This window comes from Labeo rohita, chromosome 9 (genome assembly GCF_022985175.1).
Source record: "Labeo rohita strain BAU-BD-2019 chromosome 9, IGBB_LRoh.1.0, whole genome shotgun sequence".
NCBI lineage: Eukaryota > Metazoa > Chordata > Actinopteri > Cypriniformes > Cyprinidae > Labeo > Labeo rohita.
In genome coordinates, this window is record NC_066877.1 from 27,527,770 (window position 1) to 27,553,358 (window position 25,589).

The window sequence follows — 25,589 nt, forward strand, 5'->3', positions numbered from 1 at the left end:
CTATTTTTCATCTGTAATCCATGGACTGAATATTATAAAATTACCCTAAAACAAAAACAAATTGTAAAACAACTAAATACGTGCATGTACATAAGAAAAAAAATCTATATGCCAGGGGGTAAAAAAAAACTGTTAAACTAAATAAAACATTGGTTAAATTTATTTAACCAAAGTGACGTAGTGCTACTTAAATCTTTTTAGCTTTTCTGTTTCTAATATTGTACAAAGTAGTACCAATGTTCACAATTTGGCTTAGTGTTAGCCCGTTTCTTTAAATTAATATGATGTATTTCAAATAAAATAATTAGTTGTGAAAGAAAAGAAGTACTTTTAGTATCAGTGGTAGGCCCTATCTTACAAAAACAAATTTGACTTCATACATTTCGATTTATTATATATACTTTAATTTTCACGTTCTTTGTATATAGTGTATATATCTGTTATTGTGATCATCTATTCTGAGCTGTAAATGTGTGTTTACCTTTATGTATGTTCAGTAAAAATAATAAGAATTTTCACGTCTATGCACATATTTACGTCTATTGCGTAAATACGTCATGACGTAAAACAATCGCTAAACTGATCAAAAGATCCCATTCCCGTTTTTTAAATATTAGAGTATCACAAAAATATACATTATTAAAAAATAACAAAAATAAATGTACATACGTTATATATTACATATGACTAGGAAGGAAAGCACCAATAAATAAATAAGATAAAATTTAAAAAAATTACAACTCGACAAAATATTTTGTATCCTTTAAACCGGTTAATTAAACCCCATTCGCGTAAATAATTTAGACTTCCTATCACTTACCACTAACGAACAGAAACAGCACGGACAGAACTAGAGAGCTCCATAATAAACGCCCCCTACCGTACCATCCATGTAACGTATCGTTGCGTAATTAATATCCGTGAGCATCACGCTACGTAATTAATATTCATGAGCTCAGTAGGTTTCGCGGATGTGTGGAGTGCTTTGAAAACGTTGTGGAAAGTACTGCGCATGTGTGGGCCTGACTGAACAACATACAGCAACCTTTGGCCAAAAAACGTTTCTGGCGAAACTCTGCGAGCGTGTGAAACTTTACGGTTTTGGCTACTTATTTAAAATCACATGCTGATAAGAGCTGTTGTCACTTTTATTTTCAGCTGACAATGAAAGCTGTTATTTTAGCCGCAGGATATGGAACAAGACTGCAAAGGGATATCGAGAATGATACTACTGGAAGTTTCAAGCATCTGAGAGGCATTGCAAAGCCGCTGCTTCCGGTCGGTCCATGTGAACTTATCTCACACTGGGTTCAGGCACTGACCAAAACAGGATGTGTGGACACAGTTTATGTGGTTGTGAGTGTTTAATAAAAATATTTAGTTCTTTAAAAAATATGACCATATTGAGCTTTTACAGTCATAGTGTTTAACTTGCAAGATTATGCACAAAACAATTAATTGTATTAACTGCATCTATTGAACAGACAAATGATCTTTACCATGAAGCATTCCAGCAGTGGGCTCAGGAATTCCCCAATGTTAAAATCATAAATGATGGTACAAGAAGAAATGAGGTGAGCTGAGCTGAGCATCATGGAATGGAGCAATTTGCGTATGAAAAAGATAAAGTTTTTAACCCCTTTTACTTATTTCTGCAGGACAGACATGGTGCTGTTGCCTGTCTTCAGCTGACGGTTAAGTTGTGTGCTGTGGATGACAACTTACTAGTTATCGGAGGGTATAACCAGCCTCAGATTACAGTTAAAATCAAAAGTTTACATACACCTTGCAGAATCTGCAAAATGTTAATTATTTTACCAAAACAGGAGTGATCAAACAAAGTGCATGTTATTTTTAATTTAGTACTGACCTGAATAAGATATTTAGAAGACGTTTACATAGTCCACAAGAGAAAATAATAGATACATTTATAAAAATGACCCTGTTCAAAAGTTTACATACACTTGATTCATAATACTGTTGTTACCTGAATGAGCCACAGCAGTTTTTTTTTGTAATAGTTGTTCATGAGCCCCTTGTTTGCCCTGAACAGTTAAACTGCCCCCTGTTCTTCAGAAAAATCTCAGGCCCCACAAATTCTGTGGGTTTTTATCATTTTTGTGTATTTGAACCCTTTCCAACAATGACTGTATGTTTTTGAGATCCATCTTTTCACCCTGAGGACAACTGAGAGACTCATATGCAACTATTACAGAAGGTTCAAACGCTCACTGATGCTTCAGAAGGAAACACGATGCAGTATTAAAAATGTATGTAAACTTTTGAACAGGGTCATTTTTATAAATTCAACTTATTTTATCTTGTGGACTATATGTAAACACATTTTATGTGACATATCTTATCAGGTCAGTACTAAATAAAAATAACATGCATTTTGTATGACTTCTCTTATTTTGGTAAAATAATGAACATTTTGCAGACTCTACAAGGTATATGTAAACTTTTGACTTCAACTGTAAATAATGCACTCCAGGGAAAAGTTTGAAATGCCTTTAAAATGAGAAAAAAAAGCGTATTTTTCATTTTGCAGAGATACTTTATTCAAAGAGGATTTCAGCCTGAAGAAATTCACCGAGAGGTTCTTTGAAGTGCAAAATAAAGACAAAGAGAGCAACTTAGTGCTTTCATACCAATGCAAGGATGAGGGTAAGCAAAACAATATTTTTTAGCTTTGCTAAACATAGTCTGTAATTTTTAAAACCATTCTTATGTCATTTCCACCTTCAGAAACATCCAAGTATGGTATTCTGGAGTTGGATGAGGACCTTAAAGTACAGTGTATGAAGGAAAAACCTCTTTTGAGTGAAACAAGTTCACGTAATGCAGTATGTTTTCTTTTGTATTGCATGATACAGGATGACATTTCAGTAGTATTTGTCCTTATTATTAGAGTCAATATTTTAAAATGTTTTCCTTGATTTGCAGTGTCCTTGCTTTTACTTGTTTTCAAGAACCTCACTACCTCTTTTGGACATTTTTCTCAATGAGAAGAAGGTACAGTTTATCTATATTTATTTAGCTGTTATCTATCTTGTTATGTTTAATTATTCTAACTCTTTAACATGCAGAATGCACCCATTGAAGAGCGGGACGCACCAGGGACCTTTCTTTCATGGCTCATATTAAGGTTACTTATGTGCATTTAACAAGGCATTGTGTTTATTTCACATTCAATGACATTAATAACTCTTTGTTTATTTTAGGAGGCCTGTGTACGTGCACAGGATATCTGGTCGATTTGATGTTGGAAATCTTCCATCATACATAGAATGTGACAAATACTTCAAGGACCAACTTCAAAATCCATCTATTTATTTAATGTAGTACAATGACAATCAGAATAAAACCGACTATCAATTTTAGTTTCATTGTATCTTCTGAGTTATTGCCAATAAATGGGTTAATTGTACTCATTCCCAATGCCCCAAACCAATCATTTAAGGAGTATATTCTAATTTAAAAGAACAGAACCAGTACACAATTGTCAGAATATTAAATTAGGTGGTCACAAGCCTTTTGCACTTATCCGAAGCTTTCTCATGGTTGTCCTCTAACTTGGCGATTCTGGAGCCAAACTGCATGGCTCTCTTAGGCAAGAGAGCAGAGAGTCCCAATCCCAACTCAATAGCTGCTAACCTCAGTAACAGCTTTTCTCCAACTCCTCTAGGTAGAGACAAGTCAGCCTTCTCCGACACAGGTAGTCTGTTAAGGAAACTGACTACATCTTCATCCAAGTACGGGAATCTGATATAAAAGAAATATATGCATTATGAACAATACTATAGCATTTAAATTTTGTTAAATAGGTCCTTTAATCTTAAAGGTCCAGAGAAGTGCTTTGAAACACACTGCGTTATTCTGTTTGTTGACGTAATTTCAACTGAAACAGGAAGAAAAGGCAAAACATCAATCCACCCCCTTTTTTTAAATAGGCAATAGCGTTTTGTTTATATTAGTTTAGGCCAGAGCCGTTGAACTTGGTAAAGCTGCATTTGACAGTGTGCGATAGCCACAATCTCATCCATATTGCAAAAAAAATATAGCATTCTGTGTAGAATTCAAATGGATCCAATGTGTTCAAATGGATCCAATGCGCTGGTTCACATATATGATTCTGGCGGTTAGCATGATAGCGCAAACCCAGACTTCTTTCGCATCAACGAAAAGCATTTTTATACCGGCGTAAAAAAAGTATTTTTATATCATTCCTTACCCCCTATATAGTGCCCATTCACCGTACAGAAAATACAAATTCTCTAAACAAGTAACCGATTTCAGCTGCAGCTTCAGTGTCTATTTATAGTGTAGGGGGTGGGACTCTATGGATTCTAGAGAGCATTTCATTGGACAGAAAGTTTGACAAGAAGCTGAAGTGCAGGGTGATGTCATCAAAATCATTAATCCATATTGGCTCAAGTTAGAGACTGTAAGTTTTGAATGCTTATAGTTTTTAAATGCTTGTATCTTGTATTTTGAATGTAATGGATCTTGTAAATGTGAATTTTGTCATTGTTTTGGAGCACACTAGCTTATACATAACCTTAAGTCTAACATATTCATACTAAAAGCCAAAAAGTCAAGGGGAATTTAAATATTCCTTGAGCTGCAAAGTGTAATTCTTGCCTGGCCTCTTTTCCATGATCCCCAATGATTCGGTCATCCCTTCCAAGATTTCTTGAGGATATTCGTCCTAGTTCCATAGCCAGCTCTTTGACGAGTCCTTCCAGTCCTGAGTTCTTATACCTCACCCTGTGTCTGGAGTATCCCGCCAGCTGTTCATCTGCTCCAATGCCAGTCAAAACCACCTGCGAGAAGAAATTATAATTTTATACAGTGTGACCTAGGAAGTTTTCAGAAAGACATAATTCAAGTGCAAACCTTTGCTTCTGAAGTATAAAGCTCTTTAATGCCATCATTTATGACGCCAATTCCTCTGGCAGCAAACCAGACGGCACATCCAAGGCTGTCATCCAGAACAGTGTCCAAAGGGTGTACCAAATGACAGATGCGTTTCTGTCGCATTTCTTTAAGCTCCTCTTGAGTTACATTAATTTCAATAAAGTTCCACTTGCGCTTCGGATTGAGGTTTTTTAGCTCTTGCAGACCAGCTCTACCAGTTATTCTGTCTGGCACATCAAAGCAGTTAAAGCTCCGCTGATCCGATTGTGTTTTATCAGGATCACTGTCTTTCTTCTTATTTTTCCCTTTCTTCAAAGACTTAGGAGGCACTTTTATTTCTTGGATTTTGAAAGCAACATTAAGTAGGTCAATGGGTTTGTCTGCAGGGATGTGCTTATCAGCAAGGGCAGCTAAAATCATTGAATCAATTCCCCCAGAGAAAAGAACGCCAATATCAGCTTTTGCATGATTGGGGATCGCCATGTCATCTTGAGCTGGTAGGTACTGTACTCTCTTACGGACTGCCTCGCTTAGAACGTCAATGAGCGCGCTAACCATTGCTTTCTTTTTAGAGTTTGTTAGGAGTTCTTTCAGATTTTCAACAGTGATTTGGGAGACATTCTGATCTTGTTCAGTTGTAAGTGATGAAATGGATGTGTTCATTGGACAAATAGGGGAGGTCAGGTAAAGTCCAGAGCTATTTATGTTTACAGAGACAGATCTGGGAAGACCTTCGCATTTCAATTCCGGGCTTTCATTCGGCTCTTCGTCACTGTGGAAAACCCACGGATAAAGTTCAAATATAAATGTCCCTAGAGGTGGAGAGTCTGTTAGGTCAAACCTGTACACTCCACTAGGTGGTACTTCCTGCCAATGGGACTGAATATTATCCGCTGGTTGGGAAGCAACTGATGAAAGTGTGAAAGATGCACTTTCAGGGTTGAATTTCCAAAGCAGGCTTCTTCTTCCAAAAAAGTCTCTTCCAAACCAGATACAGTGCTCTACTTTTTGGTAATAGATAAAGGCCCAGGGTCCTTTGAGTTGTGATAGTAAAGATACCACATCTGAGGTGCTCTGCGCCTTTGAAAGGTGACGGAGAACAACTTCTGTGTCATTTTCTTCATGCTTTACACTCAGACCACCAAATACCTCTCCATTCCAGAGAAGCATGTTTCCATTGTCATCTTGAAGAGGCTGAGGTGTTAGGCAACCTCTCATGTGAAGCACATGTGCAGAGAAAAGGAGACTGCAGTTTGAGACCGTTTCTGTAATGTTAGAGCTAGAGTTGGGCCCTCTGTGTTTGAGATTTTCATAGACATGCTTTTCCAGTCGATCATGCGGTGTGGTCAAACTGACCACACAGCAGATCCCACACATGATCTCAAGGCACTATATATCTTGATATTCTTTTCTCATGTTATCCAGATCTTCTGTAAAAGACATGATGATGGCTGTATTAGGAAGCACTCAAATGGCACAATAATTATTTGTCATCTATGATTCATTATTTATTAAACTTACTTTTGCAAGCACTAAGGGTCTCTTCTTTGTCTGCCAGGAAGAATATATTGCTGTTGGGTTGCTGAGTGTACACTCTCTGTAAAAATAAGTTTATGAGTACCAGAACATGCATATACTAGCAAATTGATATAGTCTACAAATATGGGTCGTAATTCTTCAACAATGAAACTGAGCCCTATCCTCTTCATCTTGTGACCTTGAGGTACATGTTGATATCTCTTGCATGTTATTACATGTGAAATAAAAGCATTATTCTATAAAATTGTATTATCTGAATTACAGTGTTTTGGAAAATAGCAATAGATTATATGTGACTCTGGACCACAAAACCAGTCTTATATAGCATGGGTATATTTGTAGCAATAGCAAATACACTGTATAGGTCAAAATTATCTTTTTTTTTTTCTTTTACGCCAAAAATCATTAGGATATTAAGTAAAGATCATGTTGCATGAAGATATCTTGTAAATTTTCCTACCATAAATATATTTAATTTTTGATGAGTAATATGCATTAATAGGAACTTCATTTGGACAACTTAAAACTTGTCACTTATTTTGATTTTTTTGCACCCTCAGATTCCAGATATTTAAACGGTTGTATCATCTCAACCAAATATTGTCCTATCCTAACAAACCATAAACCAATGAAAAGCTTATTTATTCAGAAAGCCTATTTATGATGTGTAAATCTCAATTTCAAAAAATTGATCAGTTGATCAAAAAAATGACCGGTGACTGGTTTTGTGTCCCAAGGTCACATGTCTATAATTTACTGTTCCTACATAAGTAATGGTTAAATTTTATTTTCACTTATTTACTCATTTTATCACATTTTCTAATTGGAAAGATGTCTTAAAACATTACGAAGCAGTGACAAGAATATTCTCCTGCTTTCAAAATAAAGAGACTTCAAAATAATTGGAAATACTGATTTCTAAGATTATTGATTATACTATTACAGGTTTTAGTTTAAAGTTTTTTTAATTATATATGTCCTTCTACAGACCTGTGTAAACTGCAGTTTGTTTTTGTCATCTATAATGTGAAAGCATCTGCTACTCCAAACGTAATTGACTCATATAACATAATAATTAATATAACAAGACGACAAACATACCCTGTTTTTCTTCAAATTGCTCAACTCGTCAACAACAATCTTTTGCTCTTTTATCTGTGAATAAATCGTAAAGGTTTGTAAACACAGAATAAAAACATAAAACACCACCACGTACTTATTTACATTAAGTTATGATGAAGACATTATATATGCTATGCAACGTATTTTTGATAAGAAACCTTATTGTTCAGCTCCTCTTTTTGTGCGCGCTCTTCTTGAGCTCCAGGTTCCGTTCGCTGGCTGTTTTTAGAGGACATTTTTTACCAAAACGCTTCGGATGTTTAAGGAAACATTTCCACATGCAAGTGGCTCGTTCGTCGAACACGAATGACGTATGAGGGAGAGCAGACTGCGACGCTTTAAAAGTACGTCACGTAGTGTTTACGAAATTATTACCCAACACAATAATGCGTTACGTTATTAAACTCTTTAAAGGTAATGGCAACAGGGAATTGAAGATATCAACAAAAGACTGGAGCATTTTAACAAATAAATGTGGAATATGAATAAGTATGAAATGAATAAGTATGAGAGACTGAATAAGCTAATGGTTTAAATACTAGTTATGTGTCTTGAAAAATATGATATAAATTGTCCGTATATTGTCAACAATTACAGCTTCACAATATTGAACAATCATGAACTAAACAGCTGATATCTGTCTACAAATTATATAATCTGTTACCATACTATCTGATTTCCTACCATATGTATAGGACAAAACATTAATTCATGTAATAACTTGCCAAGTACAAGTTGATGCCTGTATAGAGCTGATATCTGATACTGGGGGTGATTATATCGTGCAGGTTAATAAAAATAATAATTAACATGATGTTACTCTTGGTTTACACAACATCTTTTCCAAAACCTATCCAAATATTTTTTTGCACTGTAACTGGATAGTTTTGCACAAAACATTACAAAGCTTATTGTTTGCATTTTAACCTTCAAGAAAAAAAAATAGTTTAAGCTGACAGGATTTTTACTGTCTTACTGTAAAAATGTTGAATCCATTGTGTACAGGTAGTGTTTAGTGTACAAAGAAGTCTTTTGATTTTTTTCCCCACAACACTAAATAGCCAACAGCCACAATCCTAAATCCTGAATCCAGACCCATGAGGTCATTGCTTGTGATAACAAAAGGTTTTGTAACACATTCCTGAAATGTATAAATACATGTATTGATACTGGTCAATATATTGCATTATACATCAGAACAGATTTTAGAATATTTTACACCTACACTGTAAAAAACAATTTGTTGAGTCAACTTAAAATAATTTGTTACCTGGCTGGCTTAAAATTTTAAGTTCAACTCAAATTAAAAAAAAGTTTATTCAACTTGAAATGTTAAATTATACTAAGTGACAACTTAGATATTTGAGTTGAATCAACTTAACATTTTAAGGCAGCTGGGTTACTTACCCATGTGTTAAGTTTAGCAAACACAAATATCTAAGTTGTTACTTAGTCCAGCTTAACATTTCAACTTGACTAAACTTATTTTAGTTGACTGAACTTAAAATTTTAAGGCAGCAGGGTAACAAATTATTTTAAGCTTACTCAACAAATTGTGTTTTTTTATTTTTTTACAGTGTAGGACAGCAACCAACTCTTAGAGTTTTTTCCATAACCAAAACAGCTGATATTATCCGATCCTATCTGATATCCAACCATACTTGAGGGAGGGGGTTAAACAAATAATATGATATCATAACTCTTAGTGTACATGATACTTACTTATCCAAATATTTTTGTTGCCCTGTAACTGGAGAGTTTTGCTCAAAACCTGTCAAAGCACATTGTTTGCATTTTAACCATGAGTGGTAATAAGTTTAGTCAAAGCTGACTGGCTTTTACTGTCTTACTCAAAAAATGCATTGAATCCAACGGATTCAAGCGGTATTTATGGTACAATGAAGCCTTTTGCAATTTTTCTCCACACTGTAAAATCCAATAGTTTACCTTACTTAGATATAATTAGTTATCTTTACTTAGATGCTATATTTACTAGGTTTTAGCAAGTTACATCTACTTTCAAGGCAAGTAAAACAATTTACTTACTACTTAGAAAAATATTCAAGTAGCCACAAAGGAACCAATGACATTAATAAACCAGTGAGAGGCAGCAGTGCACTAATATGTTGCTAATTTGCAAAATAAAAACAGAAGAAGAAGAAAAGAAAAGTTTTTGAGGTGGGGCAATTTTTAATCTGCAATTTTTTTTCACTAGTTATATTCACTCATTTCCCAAAGTCATCTTGAATGTTGTTTCAATACAACTGAAATATTTGGTAGAACATCATATAAGCTGACTTCATAAATTGATGTTGATTTTCGTAAAATGTGGGGGGTTTTGTCGTTGTTTTTTACTTACCATTATAGTGATTATAGTGATGTTCCCTTTGGTTGGGCACTTGGAACTTTATCTTGTTATAAAATTTTTTCTCTTGATGCAGCAATGCAACATGAAATCATAATTTTTGATTTCAAGGGAAGAAAAATAGTAAGTAGATTACTTTTAGAAGGTAATCCACTCATTTTTCTTAATTAATAACTTAATTAATTAGCTAATGTTTTTTAATATATTTATAAATGATCTTTAACAATTTCAATGTTCATCATAAACACCTTGAGAAACTTAATTAAAGTAAGACAATCCTTTGATATTTGTGGTAATGTGCTCTAGTCAAAGTGAGACTTTAACATTCAGCACGTGAATCACAACAATGGTAACAATTCAATTTTATTTATTTTTATTAATTGTAACAATAACTATTTTATTATTTTCTTTTCTTTTTTTTGTTGTGCTACTACTGACACAAAACAGTAAATAAAATTAGCAAATAAAAACAACAACAGTAAAACAAAGCAATTGCATAATTTATTCATGCCGCAATGCACTCTGGGAGTCAGTGAGTAGCTATACTAAGTCTAAAGTAAGTCTAAAGTAAAGGATCAAGTACCCCCTACAGTTCTTTTTTAGTTACTAGAACTCCCGTGTAAGTAAACTATACTAAGCATTTGTCAGTACAATATACTATTCCTATTTCACTTTACTTAGTTTTTTTAAGGCAATCGGTTTGCATGCTTTTTTTAAGTAAGCCCAACTAATTAGATTTTACAGTGCAGCAACACCCAACAACCATGAATAGTCAAATCAACAAACTTTCAGTACCTGCTAAATAAGTAAAAGATATTTTGGTGAGTAAACAGACTAAGGTGACCAGATTTCTGAAAGGTAAACCAGAGAGATTTCCTAGATCAGTAGTCAAATATTAATGAAATCTCACTTCTTGTTGTGGGTTGCATATACTATTGTGGGTTGCATATGTGACCCTGGACCACAAAACCAGTCAACAAGGGTAAATGTTTGATGTATGGTTTGTTGAGATAGGACAATATTTGGCTGAGAAACAACTATTTGAAAATCTGGAATCTGAGGGTGAAAAAAATTACAAATATTCAGAAAATCGCCTTTACAGTTGTCCAAATAAAGCTTTTAGCAATGCATATTACTATTCAAAAATTACGTTTTGATATATTTATGGTAAGAAATGTACAAAATATCCTCATGGAACAACATTATCATAATATCCCAACATTATCCTAAAAAAAAAAAAATCAATAATTTTTACCTATTCAATGCATTGTTGTCTACTGCTACAAATATACCCATGCTACTTAATGAAAGGTTTTGTGATCCAGGGTCACATATACTATTATTTTCATTAATACTATGATGTTTGCAGGTTTTACTGAACCTAAGTAATTTTTATACAATTCATCAAAAATTACACTATGAAAAATAGTAAATAGCAACCACTGCACAATGAAACAGATGAAATGAAACGAATACTCAGATGAGAAAAAAGTAAAAATAAATAAAATAAACATGAAATATACTGTATACAGTCATTATTTATTGCCTCATTTTTATTTATTTATTTATTTTTAATTTTTTTTTTTTGGAAGAGGATCTTTACTACTGGGCTTTTCATTTTGCATTTTAGGCTCATTTTGTGTTTAATTGATCATTTCTTTTAATACATATCAGGGTGTACTTTCACGCTGTTTAGATAAGTTGCAGTGTTTTCCCAGGTTTTTTTATATAAAATAAATAGAAAACGGGGACATTTCCAGGGACAATATACCAAAAAAAAAAAAAAAAAAAAAAAACAGTGACATTTGGTCTCCCTAAAGAGACCCTTCTATGTGCCACTACATATATATTTTTTATCTTTTTTTTTTATCTTCAACTTTTATCATTCATCTTCATTCTTTAGAAAAATTCCAAGAATACAAATAAATATTTTTAGCTTGTTTTGTGGAACCAGAAAACAAACAAACAAAAAATCCCTAATGTCTGATCAAAACTTGTCTGATGCATAGTACAGACAGACTATATTTTAAGATTTGAGTCATTGCAAGTGCACAGACGTGTACTTAATTATTCCAGTATTAAAAGCAAGCACCTGGAAGTCTTTTTAATCTGTTGTCTGTTGCTCTAAACATAGAATCCATTGGTTTTTGTAATCATACCTATTTTTAATACCAGTCAGATCCCATTCTTCGGTTTTGTAAACTTCTAACCTCATTCATGACACTGAAAACCTGCATTTACTGAATTACAGTGTTTGTGTTTGTGGTCCTGTTGATTGTGCATTAGCCCCTGTGCTGTACACTTCTGTTGAAATGTGTGGTCACCCATGAAAGGCTTAAGTGTTAAATGGACAGTGTCACATGGACAGTGTTTACTTGTGCTAATATCAGAAACACACTAGTTTGTTTAGATTCAGTCATGGTCATGGCACTAAGAGAACTCTTGTATTGATTCTAGACACCTGTGTAAAGTTTGGATCCTTATCAGATGAAAACTGTCAATATCCAGTGTTACTAAATATGTTGGAAAAGTTCCTCTATTGACTTGCCAGGTCAGAGAAAACCAAATTTAATTCAGTTTGCTGAATTTAACCTAGATACAGACCACAAATATGTGTTTATCACCCTGAAAACCATTAAAACACATTGTTGCTGTGTAATATTTTGATAAAGTCACTGTGTCAAATTATTTATTGATGTTATGTGATTAAATGACATAAAAAGGATATGAACAAGCAAGGTGTAAAGTTCATCGTCATGTTATGACACCAACAGAGTGATAGAGAACAATGCCAAGTCACTGACCTGAGCAATGTGGTTCCATGTCTCAAATTTCTGTGGATTGGATGGTTGTGTGTGCAGCATGACTCAGCTTTGAGCCTTCTGTGAATGGGATGGGTCCTAATCGTCAGACTTTTAAATCAACTCTGCAACCAGTTTTAGATGTTGCTCTGTCATTCCGTGCAAATGCTGCAGCAAGAAAATATAAGAATGACTAACAAAAAGCTATAACGGCACAATCCTCTGTGTTTGTTTTGTGAATAAATGTGACATCATTGCATCATGTTATTACATAACCAAACAGAGCAAAGCATTACTTCACTTTTTAAAAATTATCATGTCTCAAAATATGAAGATTAAATAGATAAGAAAAACATGCTGTGCACTTCTGCATATATGTTAAATGAAGAACATCCACTGAGGCTAGAACTTACTTCATAAATTAATTACTGAATTGCACATTTTGGTAGTTGCACGTACATGGTTTGGCAATAAATGTGTTGGAGAAGTGAGTGTGCAATAAAGCAACTTTCCTTCAGACTGAAAGCAGAAGGCAAAACCGTATTCCTGGACATACATAGCTTTTTGATAACTGTAGATTTTGGGTGTTTTTGATTTCACATTATGTTAAACTGTTGTGTGTTAGTAGTGACCGTAAGTACTGAATAAAATAAGTCTGGATACCATTGAAGAGCCATTCACTGCCAAGCTGTTGGGAAATAGCTGTCAGTGATCCAAAGTGCAACTGAGTAAAGCGAGAAAGAAAACTGTTCAAGAGCTGATTGTGAATGTTGAAAATAAAATCAAACACATCTGTCTATCTATCTATCTATCTATCTATCTATCTATCTATATATCTATCTATATATCTATCTGTCTGTCTATCTATCTATCTATACACTACCAGTCAAAAGTTTTTGAACAGTAAGATTTTTATGTTTTTAAAGAAATCTATTCTGCTCACCAAGCCTGCATTTATTTCATCCAAAGTAGGCTACAGCAAAAACAGTAAAATTTTGAAATATTTTTGCTATATAAAATACTTGTTTTCTATTTGAATATGTTTTAAAATGTAATTTATTCCTGATCAAAGCTACATTTTCAGCATCTAGTCATCAGTGCCACGTGATGCTTCATAAATCATTCTAATATGCTGATTTACTGTTCATAAAACATTTTATAATTATTACTATCAATATTTAAAGTAGTTAAGTGCATTTTTTTAGGATTATTTGATGAATAGAAAGATCCAAATATCAGCATTTATAATTTAAAAGCTTTAGTAACATTTTTCACAAGTTTGGAGTCAGTATCATTTATTTATTTATCTGCATTTATTTATTTATTTATTTGTGGGGGGGGGGGATTATAGAAATTAATATTTCTATTTAGCAAAAATCATTTAAATTAATCAAACAAATTTATAATGCTACAATCAGCTGATTTCAACATAATAATAATTACAATAATAATAATAATAATAATAATGTTTTTTGGCCAGCAAATCAGAATATTAGAATGATTTCTGAAGGATCATGTGACTGGAGTAGTGATGCTAAAAATTCAGCTTTGAAATCACAAGAATAAATTGCATTTTAAAATATATTCAAATAGAAAAAAGTTATTTTAAATAGTAAAAATATTTCAAAATGTTACTGTTTTTGCTGTATTTTGGATCAAATAAATGCAGGCTTGGTGAGCAGAAGAGACTTCTTTAAAAACATTAAAAAAAAAAAAAAAAACACTGTCCAAAAACTTTTGACAGATAGTGTATGTAATTTGAAATGCACAAAAAAGTAGTTATGATATGATATATAGTCTGGGGCTAGTTGTCACACCTCAGACACTGCAGAAAAAAAAAGAAAAAAAAAAAAAAAAAAATTGATTAAGCATTTCCACCATTATTACTCAATAGTAATGGTGGACAAGACTGAACATGTTTACATTTTGTGACAACATGCCCCACTAGCTTTTAATAATGTATGCTATTGTGGTTTCAGTTTGTTTACTTAATGAACAGCTATTGCAAATGTCAAATATGATAGTATTACGTTTTACTTTGACGGATAGAATTCAAAAACAATTTAAAAGGGGATTAAATAAACACATCTGCCCTATAATAATATCTATAGACTTTATATTTAGGTATATTTATATTTTTTATCTCAGCTGTATTTTGCAGATTCACCTAGTTGATTAGAATTTATGAGTTTGACCTTGTTAGACAAGCTCGTGTTATTAAATATCACGAAAACCCTGGTTCTCTCTCCCTGGGCGGAGTCTATTTTCGCTGTATATTAAGCAGCAGTGTGACCGAGGGGCTGTGTGGTAAACACGGTGCTCGGCTGCAGCCGTGAGCGCGGGTCTGGCCCTTTCGGGAATTATATGTTTTTACACATTTAGTCGTTCTAGAAGAGGTTATTTCTCTCCAACTTCAGCTACAGTGATAGCTAAGTTTGGAGAGGAGAGAAGGGAAATATTCGTGTTTTTTGCGCAGGAATTATTTGCATCGAGGATTTACTTTTCGCGTTGAACCCGAAACATACAAAGGAATTAATATCCTGACAAATACAACCGAACAAATACAATCGATTTTGACGCACAATGGACAGCGCTGCATCTAAAAAATCTTGCTGCGGTAAGTGTTTTACGAATATGTTTACCAGTAGGATCTGTGATAGGCGACCGTGAGAAGTGCGCTTTGCGCTTGACGGAAACAATAAATAACCTTGCGCATGAATTTCTGTCCCTTCAGAAAGAGTTCGCGAATTCTTCAAGTCTGCGAAATTCCTCATTTACCTCGGACATGCCCTGTCAACATGGGTAAGTCTCTTTAGGATCTGTGTTTGACATGCTGCTTCTTTTAATGCGTCAGTCACAACAACACTGATTATTTGCACCTGTTTATTTGTAGATATCGTATATATGTTATTACTTTTTATTATAACTTTATTACATTGTATTTATATTTTATATTTTACATACAAAGAGGAAGAAAAAAGATAGATACATTTTTTTTCCTAAATTTTAAGATAACTAAAGGGTTTGCAGAGGTTTTTGACTTAAAACTTTTTTTTTTTTGTATAAAAGCTTTATTACAATATTTCGTGCACAAATTTGTAATAACCCAAATCCATAACTTAAGTTATTTATCTATGATACTATAAAGAGATTATTATTATTAGAGATCAGTATGTGTTTGTGTATATATATATATATATATATATATATATATATATATGAAGAGTTAATTGTTTTCTTTTCATTGTGCATTCCTATTAATCTCAATGAAATTGTTGGGTTTTTTAATTAGGTAAAAAAATGACTAAAAAGTGCAGCTAACACAATAAAAATGTGATAACATCATAAAAACATTATTTTTGAAAATAAAATTATAAAAAAGTTATCTGTTTTGGCAAATGCACTCTTAATATATATATATATACATATATATAAAATACACAGATTATTGTGTGCATTATGCATTCTTTATTTTTATGTTGTCTTATATAAATATGTTGATCTATAACAGCCAATATGTGACCCTGGACCACAAAACCAGTCATAAGGGTCAATTTTTTGAAATTGAGATTTATACATCATCTGAAAGCTGAATAAATAAGCTTTCCATTGATGTATGGCTTGTTAGGATGGCGTATTTGACCAATATCTGGAATCTAAGGGTGGAAAAAAAAATCTAAATATTGAGAAAATTGCTTTTAAAGTTTCTTGGCAATGTGTATTACAAATCAAAAATTTTATTTTGATCGTTTTGACCCATACAATGTATCATTGGCTATTGCTACAAATATCTCCATGCTACTTAAGACTGCTTTTGTGGACCAGGGTCTCATATAAGCTGCCAAATATTTAAGACAACTAATTCCTTTGCATGAACTTCATAACACTGTAGTGATATTTCAGTCACGAAGTGATTTTAACTGATGATCATTGTGTTGTTGCAATGTTACAGGGGGATCGAATGTGGAATTTTGCTGTGGCTGTGTTTTTGGTGGAGCTGTATGGCAATAGTTTACTCCTGACAGCCGTGTATGGACTGGTGGTTGCGGGGTCCGTCCTCTTACTGGGCGCTATTATTGGTGACTGGGTGGACAAAAACCCCAGACTGAAAGGTAAATATGGCAAAGCTTCAACCACAGAGCATGCAGATTTATTGTGCAACCTGACAGATTACTAAAAGCGTGCATCAGTTCTCATTTCATTATGACAATTATTCTGGATTTCTTTCTCAATTTCAGTGGCGCAGACGTCTTTGGTTGTTCAGAACACTTCTGTCATTCTCTGTGGTGTCCTTCTGATGGCCGTTTTCCACTTTAAAGAACAGCTTTCTACCTTGTACAACGGATGGTTGCTGGTGAGTATTTAAAAAGGCGTGAGTTTGCTTCCTAGTAAAACTTTGGCACTATTCATCAGTACTTGCGGAATGTGTAAATAGTTCTGCAAAAGCATGCAGAACTGATCTAAATTCATGTACTAATAAAGAAAGTCTTCATTTCCAAGAGTAGAAGTTTCTTGCTCCATTTTTATGCAAATAGTTTCACTCTGAATTTGCCTCGCTGTTTAAAACATTTGAAAACAAGTTTTTCCTCATAGCCGGCAGTGGCTGATAATATCCTTATAACAAGATATTAAGTTATTCCAAGCTTCTTAATAATTTCTAACTTATATAGGAGGTAATGTCATCTAAAACATGCAGCTTTTTTCTATATTCTGCATGGACTCAACTTAAGTTCATGCAACTGAAACATGACACCTTGATAACAAAACGGTGACGTGGTGTCAGCAGAATCTAGGGTGGTCATGTGAGCAGAAAGCATGTTGCTTGCGCAATATTAGTCCTTTGAGTCTGTTAAAGGGCTGGAAAGCTTTAACTTTACATATAATAACAAACAAAACCTGCTGTTTGTCCCATTGTCACTGAGGTCGAGAACCCATACAGCAGATAAAATGGGGCTTGTTCAATGGACCATTTTTTTTTTGCTCTGGATTGTTCCTGAAAATCAAGTCAAGCTTTTTATGCCAGTAGACTAACAACAAATAACAATATTTGCTGCTATTTTAGACACAGTGATGTATAATTACATATTTAATTACATGTTCTTTGTCATTGCAGACTACATGCTACATTATGGTCATCACCATTGCTAACATCGCTAACCTGGCCAGCACAGCTATGTCCATCACCATCCAGAGGGACTGGGTTGTGGTTGTGGCTGGAGATGATCGGAGCAAATTGGCAGGTCAGGACCCCGTGTTTTACTTTCTTCAACCTTCATTACTTCATTACTTCATTACATTACAGTACAAATCTAAAACAAAAACAAAATTTCAAATAAATTTTAACCAACTAGTCTCATGGTGGTAAACACATCACATTTGACAACAGAAAAATTGTCTTTATTTTGACCAATATGCCTGTTATTGTGAAACTGAAAACTAATATAGTTTAGTAAATTGATTTTGTATATAATTTTTGATTTTACACATACTTTTCGATCATTGTATTGTCTATAAAACTTACTTCACCTAGTTACGGAAAACTCATAAAGTACATTACAACTCCATCAATCATCTTATCTTTACGGAGTGCTTAGATCAGCTGTCAGTATTTATGACTCTCATTTCAAACCCATCAATGTACCTAGTGAACCCAGTAACCTTCAGTAAATCCCTGAAAATTAGCAGCACAACTGTTTTCAACATTGATAATAATAAGAAATGTTTCCTGAGTACCAAACCAGCATATTAGCATAATTTCTGAAGGATCATGCGACACTTAAGACTGGAGTATTGGGAAAAAGGAATCACAGGAATACAATTCATTTGAAAATATATTAAAATAGAAAGTTATTATTTAAAATTGGGATAATATTTCACAATATTACTGCCTTGGTAAGCATAAGAGATCAGAATATATCAGTTGTTAACAATTATACTCCCTTTGTTTTCTATGTTTCTGTTTTGTTAGATATGAATGCAACTGTAAGAATAATCGACCAGTTAACCAACATTCTGGCTCCAATGCTTGTCGGCCAGATCATGGCATTTGGATCCCATTTCATCGGCTGTGGTTTTATCTCGGGCTGGAACCTGTTCTCCATGTGCATGGAGTACTTCCTGCTTTGGAAAGTTTATCAGAAGACTCCAGCACTTGCCTTCAAGGCAGGACAGAAGGAAGCTGATGATCAAGAGCTGAAGCATCTCAACGTACAAAAAGGTTTGTAATTCCAGCCGGATTCTTTTGGTCTGCCTTAAAACACTGATTTTCACCTGCCCTACTTTGCGCGCAACCCTGTTAACTATTGGTTTTCTCCCATTACAAAAAAATGTACATTCCTTAAAATTGTGACACCCTGGAAGCGAATAATCCATTTGATCAATAAGTTACTCAAACTGTAGTGTTCACTGCACTTGTCAAGCTCAACCTTCTAACCATATTACTAACTTCTATACAGTTGAAGTCAAAAAGTTTACATACACCTTGCAGAATCTGCAAAATGTTATTTTACCAAAATACGAGGGATCATACAAAATGCATGTGATTTTTTAATTTAGTACTGACCTGAATAAGATATTTCACATAAAGATGTTTACATGTAGTCCACAAGAGAAAATAGTAGTTGAATAAAAATTACCAGTTTAAAAGTTTACATACGCTTGATATTAAATACTGTGTTGTTACCTGAATGATCCACAGCTGTTTTATATTTTGTGATAGTTGTCCCTTGTTTGTCCTGAATGGTTAAACTGCCCGCTGTTCTTCAGAAAAATCCTTCAGGTCCCACAAATTCTTTGGGTTTATAGCATTTTTGTGTATTTGAACCCATTCCAACAATGACTGTATGGTTTTGAGATCCATCTTTTCACACTGAGGACAACTGAGGGACTCAGTTATTACTATTACAGAAGGTTCAAATGCTCATTGATGCTCCAGAAGGAAAAACAATGGATAAAGAGCCAGGGGTGTAAACTTTTGAACAGATTAAAGATGTGTACATTTTTCTTATTTTGCCTAAATATCATATTTTTTGTCATTTAGTACTGCCTTTCAGAAGCTACAGAAGATATTTGCATGTTTCCCAGAAGACAAAATAAGTTAAATTAACCTTAATCTTCAAATTCAAAAGTTTTCACCCCCCGACTCTTAATGCATTGTGTTTCCTTCTGACGTATCAGTGAGCATTTGAACCTTAACATGCATTTTGTATGATCCCTCTGAATTTGGGAAAATAAGTACCATTTTGCAGATTGTGCAAGGTGTATGTAAACTTTTGACTTCTGAGATTTTTTTTTCTTATCAGGCTTGTATGTTTTTAGGTTCAGTATTTTTTCATTAATGACAAAAACAGGTTATTAATTAGTATTTAAATGCCTTATTTGCAAATGATATTTTCATAGGAGCCTGATTTAAAATAAAAACTAATTTTAAAGAAAAATCTCAGATGGACAAAAAGTTTTGTGCATATGAGGCACCTTTTCACTGATCATTTGCTAAAAGAAAATGATAATATATGACTCATTTTACATTTGTGGTTTTCACTGTTGCAGAGATTGGAAATAATGAAAATCCAGTTGAAGGCTCCCAACTGATGAATGAAACCGCTGAGGTGAAGAAGAACACCAGTTGCTGCTACCAAATGACTGAACCAATCCGCACCTTTAAGGATGGCTGGGTGGCCTACTACAACCAGCCCATCTTCTTTGCTGGCATGTCTCTGGCGTTCCTCTACATGACCGTTCTGGGTTTCGACTGTATCACCACAGGCTACGCATACACTCAAGGCCTGAACGGCTCAGTGCTCAGCCTCCTCATGGGAGCTTCAGCTGTATCTGGAATCTGTGGAACAGTGGCCTTCACCTGGATCAGAAAGAAGTGCGGCCTGATCAGAACCGGCTTCATCGCTGGAGTCACCCAACTGTCTTGCCTCATGCTCTGCGTGGCATCTGTCTTCGCTCCCGGCAGCCCTTTCGATCTCAGCGTCTCACCCTTTGATGATGTTTTAAAACATCTGTTTGGAGACAGCGGCTCGCTGCGTGAGAGTCCTACACTTGTTTCTACAATTGAACCACAGATCGAGACCAACACCACTGTTTTTGAGGAAGCCCCACAAGTGGAGTCCTACATGTCTGTCAGTCTTCTTTTCGCCGGCGTTATTGCTGCTAGAGTCGGTGAGTAAATGAGCAACCAACAGGAAACCATAGAAATAGTCCTAATTTTCCATTATCTTTAAAAGGAAAATTATGATGATATCCATATCACCTGAAAGTTATAAAGCCAACCTTTGAGACCAAAAACAACCAGTCATGTTTGTGATAATTGTGCTGATGCTCTTCTGTGTGACAGGATGTGTTTTAATTGATTTTCCTATATTGCTTTCAGGTCTTTGGTCCTTTGATTTGACCGTGACCCAACTAATCCAAGAGAATGTGATTGAATCCGAGAGAGGTGTGATCAACGGTGTCCAGAACTCCATGAACTATCTTCTCGATCTCCTACACTTCATCATGGTCATCCTTGCACCAAATCCTGAGGCCTTTGGCCTTCTCGTGATCATCTCGGTTTCCTTCGTCGCTATGGGACATATGATGTATTTCAGGTTTGCCTACAAAAGCCTCCGGGGTCGACTCTTCCTGTTCTGCTCACCCGAGCAGAAGCCAGATCCCAATATTCCCTCACTTCCCAACTCCGTGTAACTCTTAAAGAGACCGTAGGCCAATTTCTGCTAGAGTATCGCATGCCGTGCTCTTCGAGAGCATCGCCAGGAACCAATTCCTTCCGTTTTACTAACATGCATGCTTTTGCTGCTTGCTGTGCTTATGCATTGAGTATATAGTGTTGCCATTAACTAAATTAACAAAAGAGCATCTCCTTAGCGTAGCTTAGAATAGAAAAATGTCAAAAAAGCATGCATTATGTTTTGTTGAAGGTGCTGTAAAAATGTGAGAACTAATCGTAGGGGGAAACATACAAACACATGGTTCTTATGGGTTAAACATGCTTTAAGTACTTCTGTAACAGCTCCAAAGCAAAAATGAGCATATTTATTCTACTTTTGCATATTTTCTTGGTTTTTCAGCTTTATAGTCGTAGTTAACCTTCAGACTAGGTATGTGAGTTTTGCAAAGCGCCCTGCTTAAGATAGCGTAGTCTCGTAATGCTTGTCGCCTGATGCTTTTTGCAAGTCATGGTTAAAGTCTCTTTAATAGTTATTTGGAGTTTGCTAGTTATTCATTCAGGTATGCTTATATAATGCTTATATATTTATATACATGTAGTCAGTATTCTGTATCTTAGCTTCGGTGGTGCTACATTGTTATTATAACCCTTCTGGAAAGCTATGCAGACATACATGGTTTGTACACATAACCAAAGTGGATTTTTTTTATCACTTTTGTGGAAGTGAGGGAATTGCAGCCATTAAACATTCCAAATAGATGTAGGCCCTGATACACTTGCCCCATTGCAACTTGAGTTTTTAGCACTAGATTTTTGTCCTGTTTGATTTGAAAGTGATTTTAGCATATAATTTTTGTTTTTGCAAAGATTGTTACGCAAGCACTTTACATGATTACACTTTATCCATTACAAATTAAGCGCAACAAGACACTTCAGGTATTACGATATTTGCACAAAATAGTAGCAGTCAAACTTGGAATTTATATATATTTTTTTGAACAAGATTCTCATATCTACTTCAAAATTGTGACAAAATGGGATTTTAGAACTACACCACCAGTCAAAAGTTTTTTAAAATTTTTAAAAAGATTTTTTATGTTTTTTTTTTTTTTTAAAAGTCTCTTCTCACCAAGCCTGCATGTATTTGATCCACAGTACAGCAAAAACAGTAGAATTTTGAAATATTTTAACTATTTAAAATAACTGCTTTCTATTTTAATATATTTTAAAATGTAATTTATTCCTGTGATTTCAAAGCTGAATTTTTAGCATTACTACAGGCACATGAACCATTAGAAATCATTCTAATATTCCGATTTGGTGCTCAAATTTATTATTATTACTATGTTGAAAACAGCTGAGTAGAATTTTTTCAGGTTTCTTTGATAAATAGAATGTTCAGAAGAACAATATTTTATTTAATATAGACATTTTTTGTAACATTATAAATGTCTTTATCATCACTTTTGATCAATTTAAAGCATCCTTGTAAGTATTAAATTCTATAATTTCTATTAAATTAAATTTAGCTTTGATAACAGTAATAAATTACATTTTAATATATATTAAAATTGAAAACGTTTTCATTTTAAACAGTAAAAATACTTTTGCTGTACTTCATATCAAATAAATGCAGGCTTGGTGAGCAGAAGAGACTTCTTCAAAATCTATTAAAACTCTTACTCTTCAGAAACTTTTGACTGGTAGTGTAGCTCAAACACTCGTGATTTTACTGCCCTGTAAGTGACGCCACACCTCAGTTTTCCCTTCATTCAAATCAAATGCTAATCTAAATGTTCCACAACACGAAGTAAACATTACACACCTGCCTTGAGCCACAAAAGCCAGGTACTAACATCCTTTTGACAACCACAGCTGGCTTGACATATATATGAAGTATGTTCTAATAGTTGTGTAATATTGATGTTGGACACCAGCGGGAATCCACCATATGCACAGAACAGAGAAGGGATTATTGAGTCCAGTGTGGACGGCTGGTTTGAAGTGCAGCTGGTTACAAACGCAGGTGCCAAGACTGGTTAAATAAGCATTTTTTACATTATATCATGAGGCCCTTATGAACTCGGTGTCAGTTATGAAACACTTAATTGCTTTAGTGCATACTGTCTGTCTTTCTGTGAATGTGAAGCCTTATTTACACCTGTAAAATATTTTTATATTCTTGTGTTGACTTGTTTTATTTGAATTCAGTTTTGTCCTCCTATATACACCACACAGATCTTACCCTTGATTACATAATGAAAATGAAACACTTTTGCAATAAATAGTACTTAAAACCCAACTGAATGTAATGTAAGAACAAACATTTTTTATCAGAGCATACTCCTGTTGTGTGGCATACTTGCAATGATTGTGGTTCACACACACTCCACTGTGGGGGAATATACAACTCAAGATTTGTACTGCATCTCACTTCAACTGAAATAAACAGATTTGTATCCAAATGCAATGTTTGAGTGATTGCAATAAGGTCGACCGTTAACACGGCAGGAGCTGGAACACATCCAGCGGCAATAGTACGGGGTCAAATTCCTCAGGAGGTTTTGCTGGTCATTTTCTCTAAAAGGCCCTTTCAGGTTTTTTAGTTAATGCACTGACTAAAAGCCAAGATCATGTTGGCTTGCATGAGAAGCAAAGACAAAGAACGACCTAATTATATGCCAGTGACCAACACAACGCCTGCCCTTCCGGGTGGGTGGCAAATCAGGACAATCTGCTGGGTCTAGAGATGAAATTTGAATGCAACTTTGTGTTTTTAGAAACAACACCTAGAAATATCTATTATGTTTATCAGGCAAAAATTTGAAGCTAGCATGTATTTGATTACACAGGTAAAACCTGCAGCAGATGTGGGAGCAAAGCTCAACTGAAGTTTGACTTTGCTTGAGCTAGAAATCCAGACACTGGTACGAGATAAGATATTTTCCATAGTGTTTCAAAAAAAAAAAAAAATGCGCACGTGAAGTAACTTGCGTCCCAAGCAATTCTTTCTGTACAGTATCAGTTTTTAAAAAAAACATAACCATGACCTTTGATACATTTCCTGGAAAGCAGTTCTGATACACGGAGGTTGACATTGTTTACCATGTCTAGTTTACATTAGCGCACAGAAAGACAAACAAAAAAACAACAGAATTAAAGTAACTCTGAGATGTGACCACTATATATACAGTATTATACACTACCAGTCAAAAGTTTTTTAATTATTATTATTATTTTTTTAAAAGAACCAAGCCTCTATTTATTTGATCCAAAACACAGCAAAAGCAGTGTTATTGTAAAATATTTTTACTGTTTAAAATAACTGCTTTCAATTTGAATATATTTTAAAATGTAATTTATTCCTGTGATGAAAGCTGAATTTTCAGCATCATTACACCAGCCTTCAGTGTCACGTGATCCTACAGAAATCTTTCTAATATGCTGATTTGCTGTTCAAGAGACATTTATATCAATATTTATTTATCATCAATATTTAAAGCAGTTTAGTAATTTTTTCAGGATTCTTTGACGAATAGAAAGATCCAAAGATTTTTATCATTATGCACTACGCCATTCAAAAGCTTGGAGTCAGTATACTTTTTTCTTTATACAGAAATTAATACTTCTATTTAGCAAGGATGCTTTAAATATCAAAAGTGATGATAAAGACATTTATAATGTTACAAAAGATTTATATTTCAAATAAAATTCTGTTCTTCTGAACTTTCTATTCAAAAGAAACCTGAAAAAAATTCTACTCACCTGTTTTCAACATAATAGTAATTAATGTTTTTTGAGCAGCAAATCAGAATATTATAATGATTTCTGAAGGATCATGTGACTGGAGTAATGATGCTTAAAATTCAGCTTTGAAATCACAGGAATTAATTAGATTTTAAAATATATTCAAATAGAAAACAGTTATTTTAAATAGTAAAAATATTTCAGTTTTTGCTGTACTTTCAAAATAAATTAAATAAATGACTTGGTTAGCAGAAGAGACTAAAAACATGAAAAATCTTACAGTTCAAAAACTTTTGACTGGTAGTGTCTATCAGCTATCATTTTTGTCTTGGTTTCCATTGCAATCAAGATGTGTTGACTTTAGAAGCAAAAATCACAAAAAAATGTTTTGAGACATTGTTAAAAAAAAAAAAAAAAA

At 34.0% G+C, this 25,589-nt stretch overlaps 4 protein-coding genes across 4 annotated transcripts; 2 read left to right on the plus strand and 2 right to left on the minus strand.

The window, feature by feature from the left end:
- Positions 1-991: 991 nt before the first annotated feature.
- On the plus strand, positions 992-3,491 carry zgc:136439 (uncharacterized protein LOC678627 homolog). The gene is made up of 8 exons (XM_051119660.1): positions 992-1,356; positions 1,485-1,574; positions 1,659-1,738; positions 2,552-2,667; positions 2,749-2,846; positions 2,947-3,015; positions 3,090-3,148; positions 3,225-3,491. Exons 1-8 carry the CDS (start codon positions 1,165-1,167, stop codon positions 3,343-3,345), a joined length of 825 nt encoding a protein of 274 aa, XP_050975617.1. The 5' UTR covers positions 992-1,164; the 3' UTR covers positions 3,346-3,491.
- Positions 3,313-6,297, minus strand: asnsd1 (asparagine synthetase domain containing 1). Its single transcript, XM_051119659.1, has 3 exons — positions 4,900-6,297; positions 4,645-4,826; positions 3,313-3,765 (listed from the first exon to the last, which is right to left on the minus strand). The coding sequence occupies exons 1-3, from the start codon at positions 6,295-6,297 to the stop codon at positions 3,519-3,521; spliced, it is 1,827 nt and encodes a 608-aa protein (XP_050975616.1). The 3' UTR covers positions 3,313-3,518.
- On the minus strand, positions 6,205-7,884 carry LOC127171181 (ASNSD1 upstream open reading frame protein-like). Its single transcript, XM_051119662.1, has 4 exons — positions 7,740-7,884; positions 7,561-7,614; positions 6,442-6,517; positions 6,205-6,350 (listed from the first exon to the last, which is right to left on the minus strand). Exons 1-4 carry the CDS (start codon positions 7,815-7,817, stop codon positions 6,310-6,312), a joined length of 249 nt encoding a protein of 82 aa, XP_050975619.1. The 5' UTR covers positions 7,818-7,884; the 3' UTR covers positions 6,205-6,309.
- A 7,155-nt stretch (positions 7,885-15,039) lies between these two features.
- Positions 15,040-23,889, plus strand: slc40a1 (solute carrier family 40 member 1). The gene is made up of 8 exons (XM_051118851.1): positions 15,040-15,364; positions 15,482-15,549; positions 16,700-16,859; positions 16,986-17,101; positions 17,861-17,987; positions 18,716-18,964; positions 20,296-20,916; positions 21,128-23,889. Exons 1-8 carry the CDS (start codon positions 15,331-15,333, stop codon positions 21,439-21,441), a joined length of 1,689 nt encoding a protein of 562 aa, XP_050974808.1. The 5' UTR covers positions 15,040-15,330; the 3' UTR covers positions 21,442-23,889.
- Positions 23,890-25,589: the final 1,700 nt, after the last annotated feature.

Coding starts and splice junctions, on each gene's coding strand:
- zgc:136439 (XM_051119660.1), top strand. CDS start 1,165: ATGAAAGCTGTTATTTTAGCCGCAGGATATGGAACAAGACTGCAAAGG. Junction 1,739..2,551: donor AACTTACTAGTTATCGGAGG/GTATAACCAGCC, acceptor TTCATTTTGCAG/AGATACTTTATTCAAAGAGG. Junction 3,149..3,224: donor CTTTCATGGCTCATATTAAG/GTTACTTATGTG, acceptor TGTTTATTTTAG/GAGGCCTGTGTACGTGCACA.
- asnsd1 (XM_051119659.1), bottom strand. CDS start 6,297: ATGTGTGGGATCTGCTGTGTGGTCAGTTTGACCACACCGCATGATCGA. Junction 4,827..4,899: donor TTTATACTTCAGAAGCAAAG/GTTTGCACTTGA, acceptor TTCTTCTCGCAG/GTGGTTTTGACTGGCATTGG. Junction 3,766..4,644: donor GATCATGGAAAAGAGGCCAG/GCAAGAATTACA, acceptor CTTTTATATCAG/ATTCCCGTACTTGGATGAAG.
- LOC127171181 (XM_051119662.1), bottom strand. CDS start 7,817: ATGTCCTCTAAAAACAGCCAGCGAACGGAACCTGGAGCTCAAGAAGAG. Junction 7,615..7,739: donor AAGAGGAGCTGAACAATAAG/GTTTCTTATCAA, acceptor ATTTATTCACAG/ATAAAAGAGCAAAAGATTGT. Junction 6,351..6,441: donor GACCCTTAGTGCTTGCAAAA/GTAAGTTTAATA, acceptor TGTCTTTTACAG/AAGATCTGGATAACATGAGA.
- slc40a1 (XM_051118851.1), top strand. CDS start 15,331: ATGGACAGCGCTGCATCTAAAAAATCTTGCTGCG. Junction 15,365..15,481: donor ATCTAAAAAATCTTGCTGCG/GTAAGTGTTTTA, acceptor CTGTCCCTTCAG/AAAGAGTTCGCGAATTCTTC. Junction 16,860..16,985: donor CAAAAACCCCAGACTGAAAG/GTAAATATGGCA, acceptor TCTCAATTTCAG/TGGCGCAGACGTCTTTGGTT.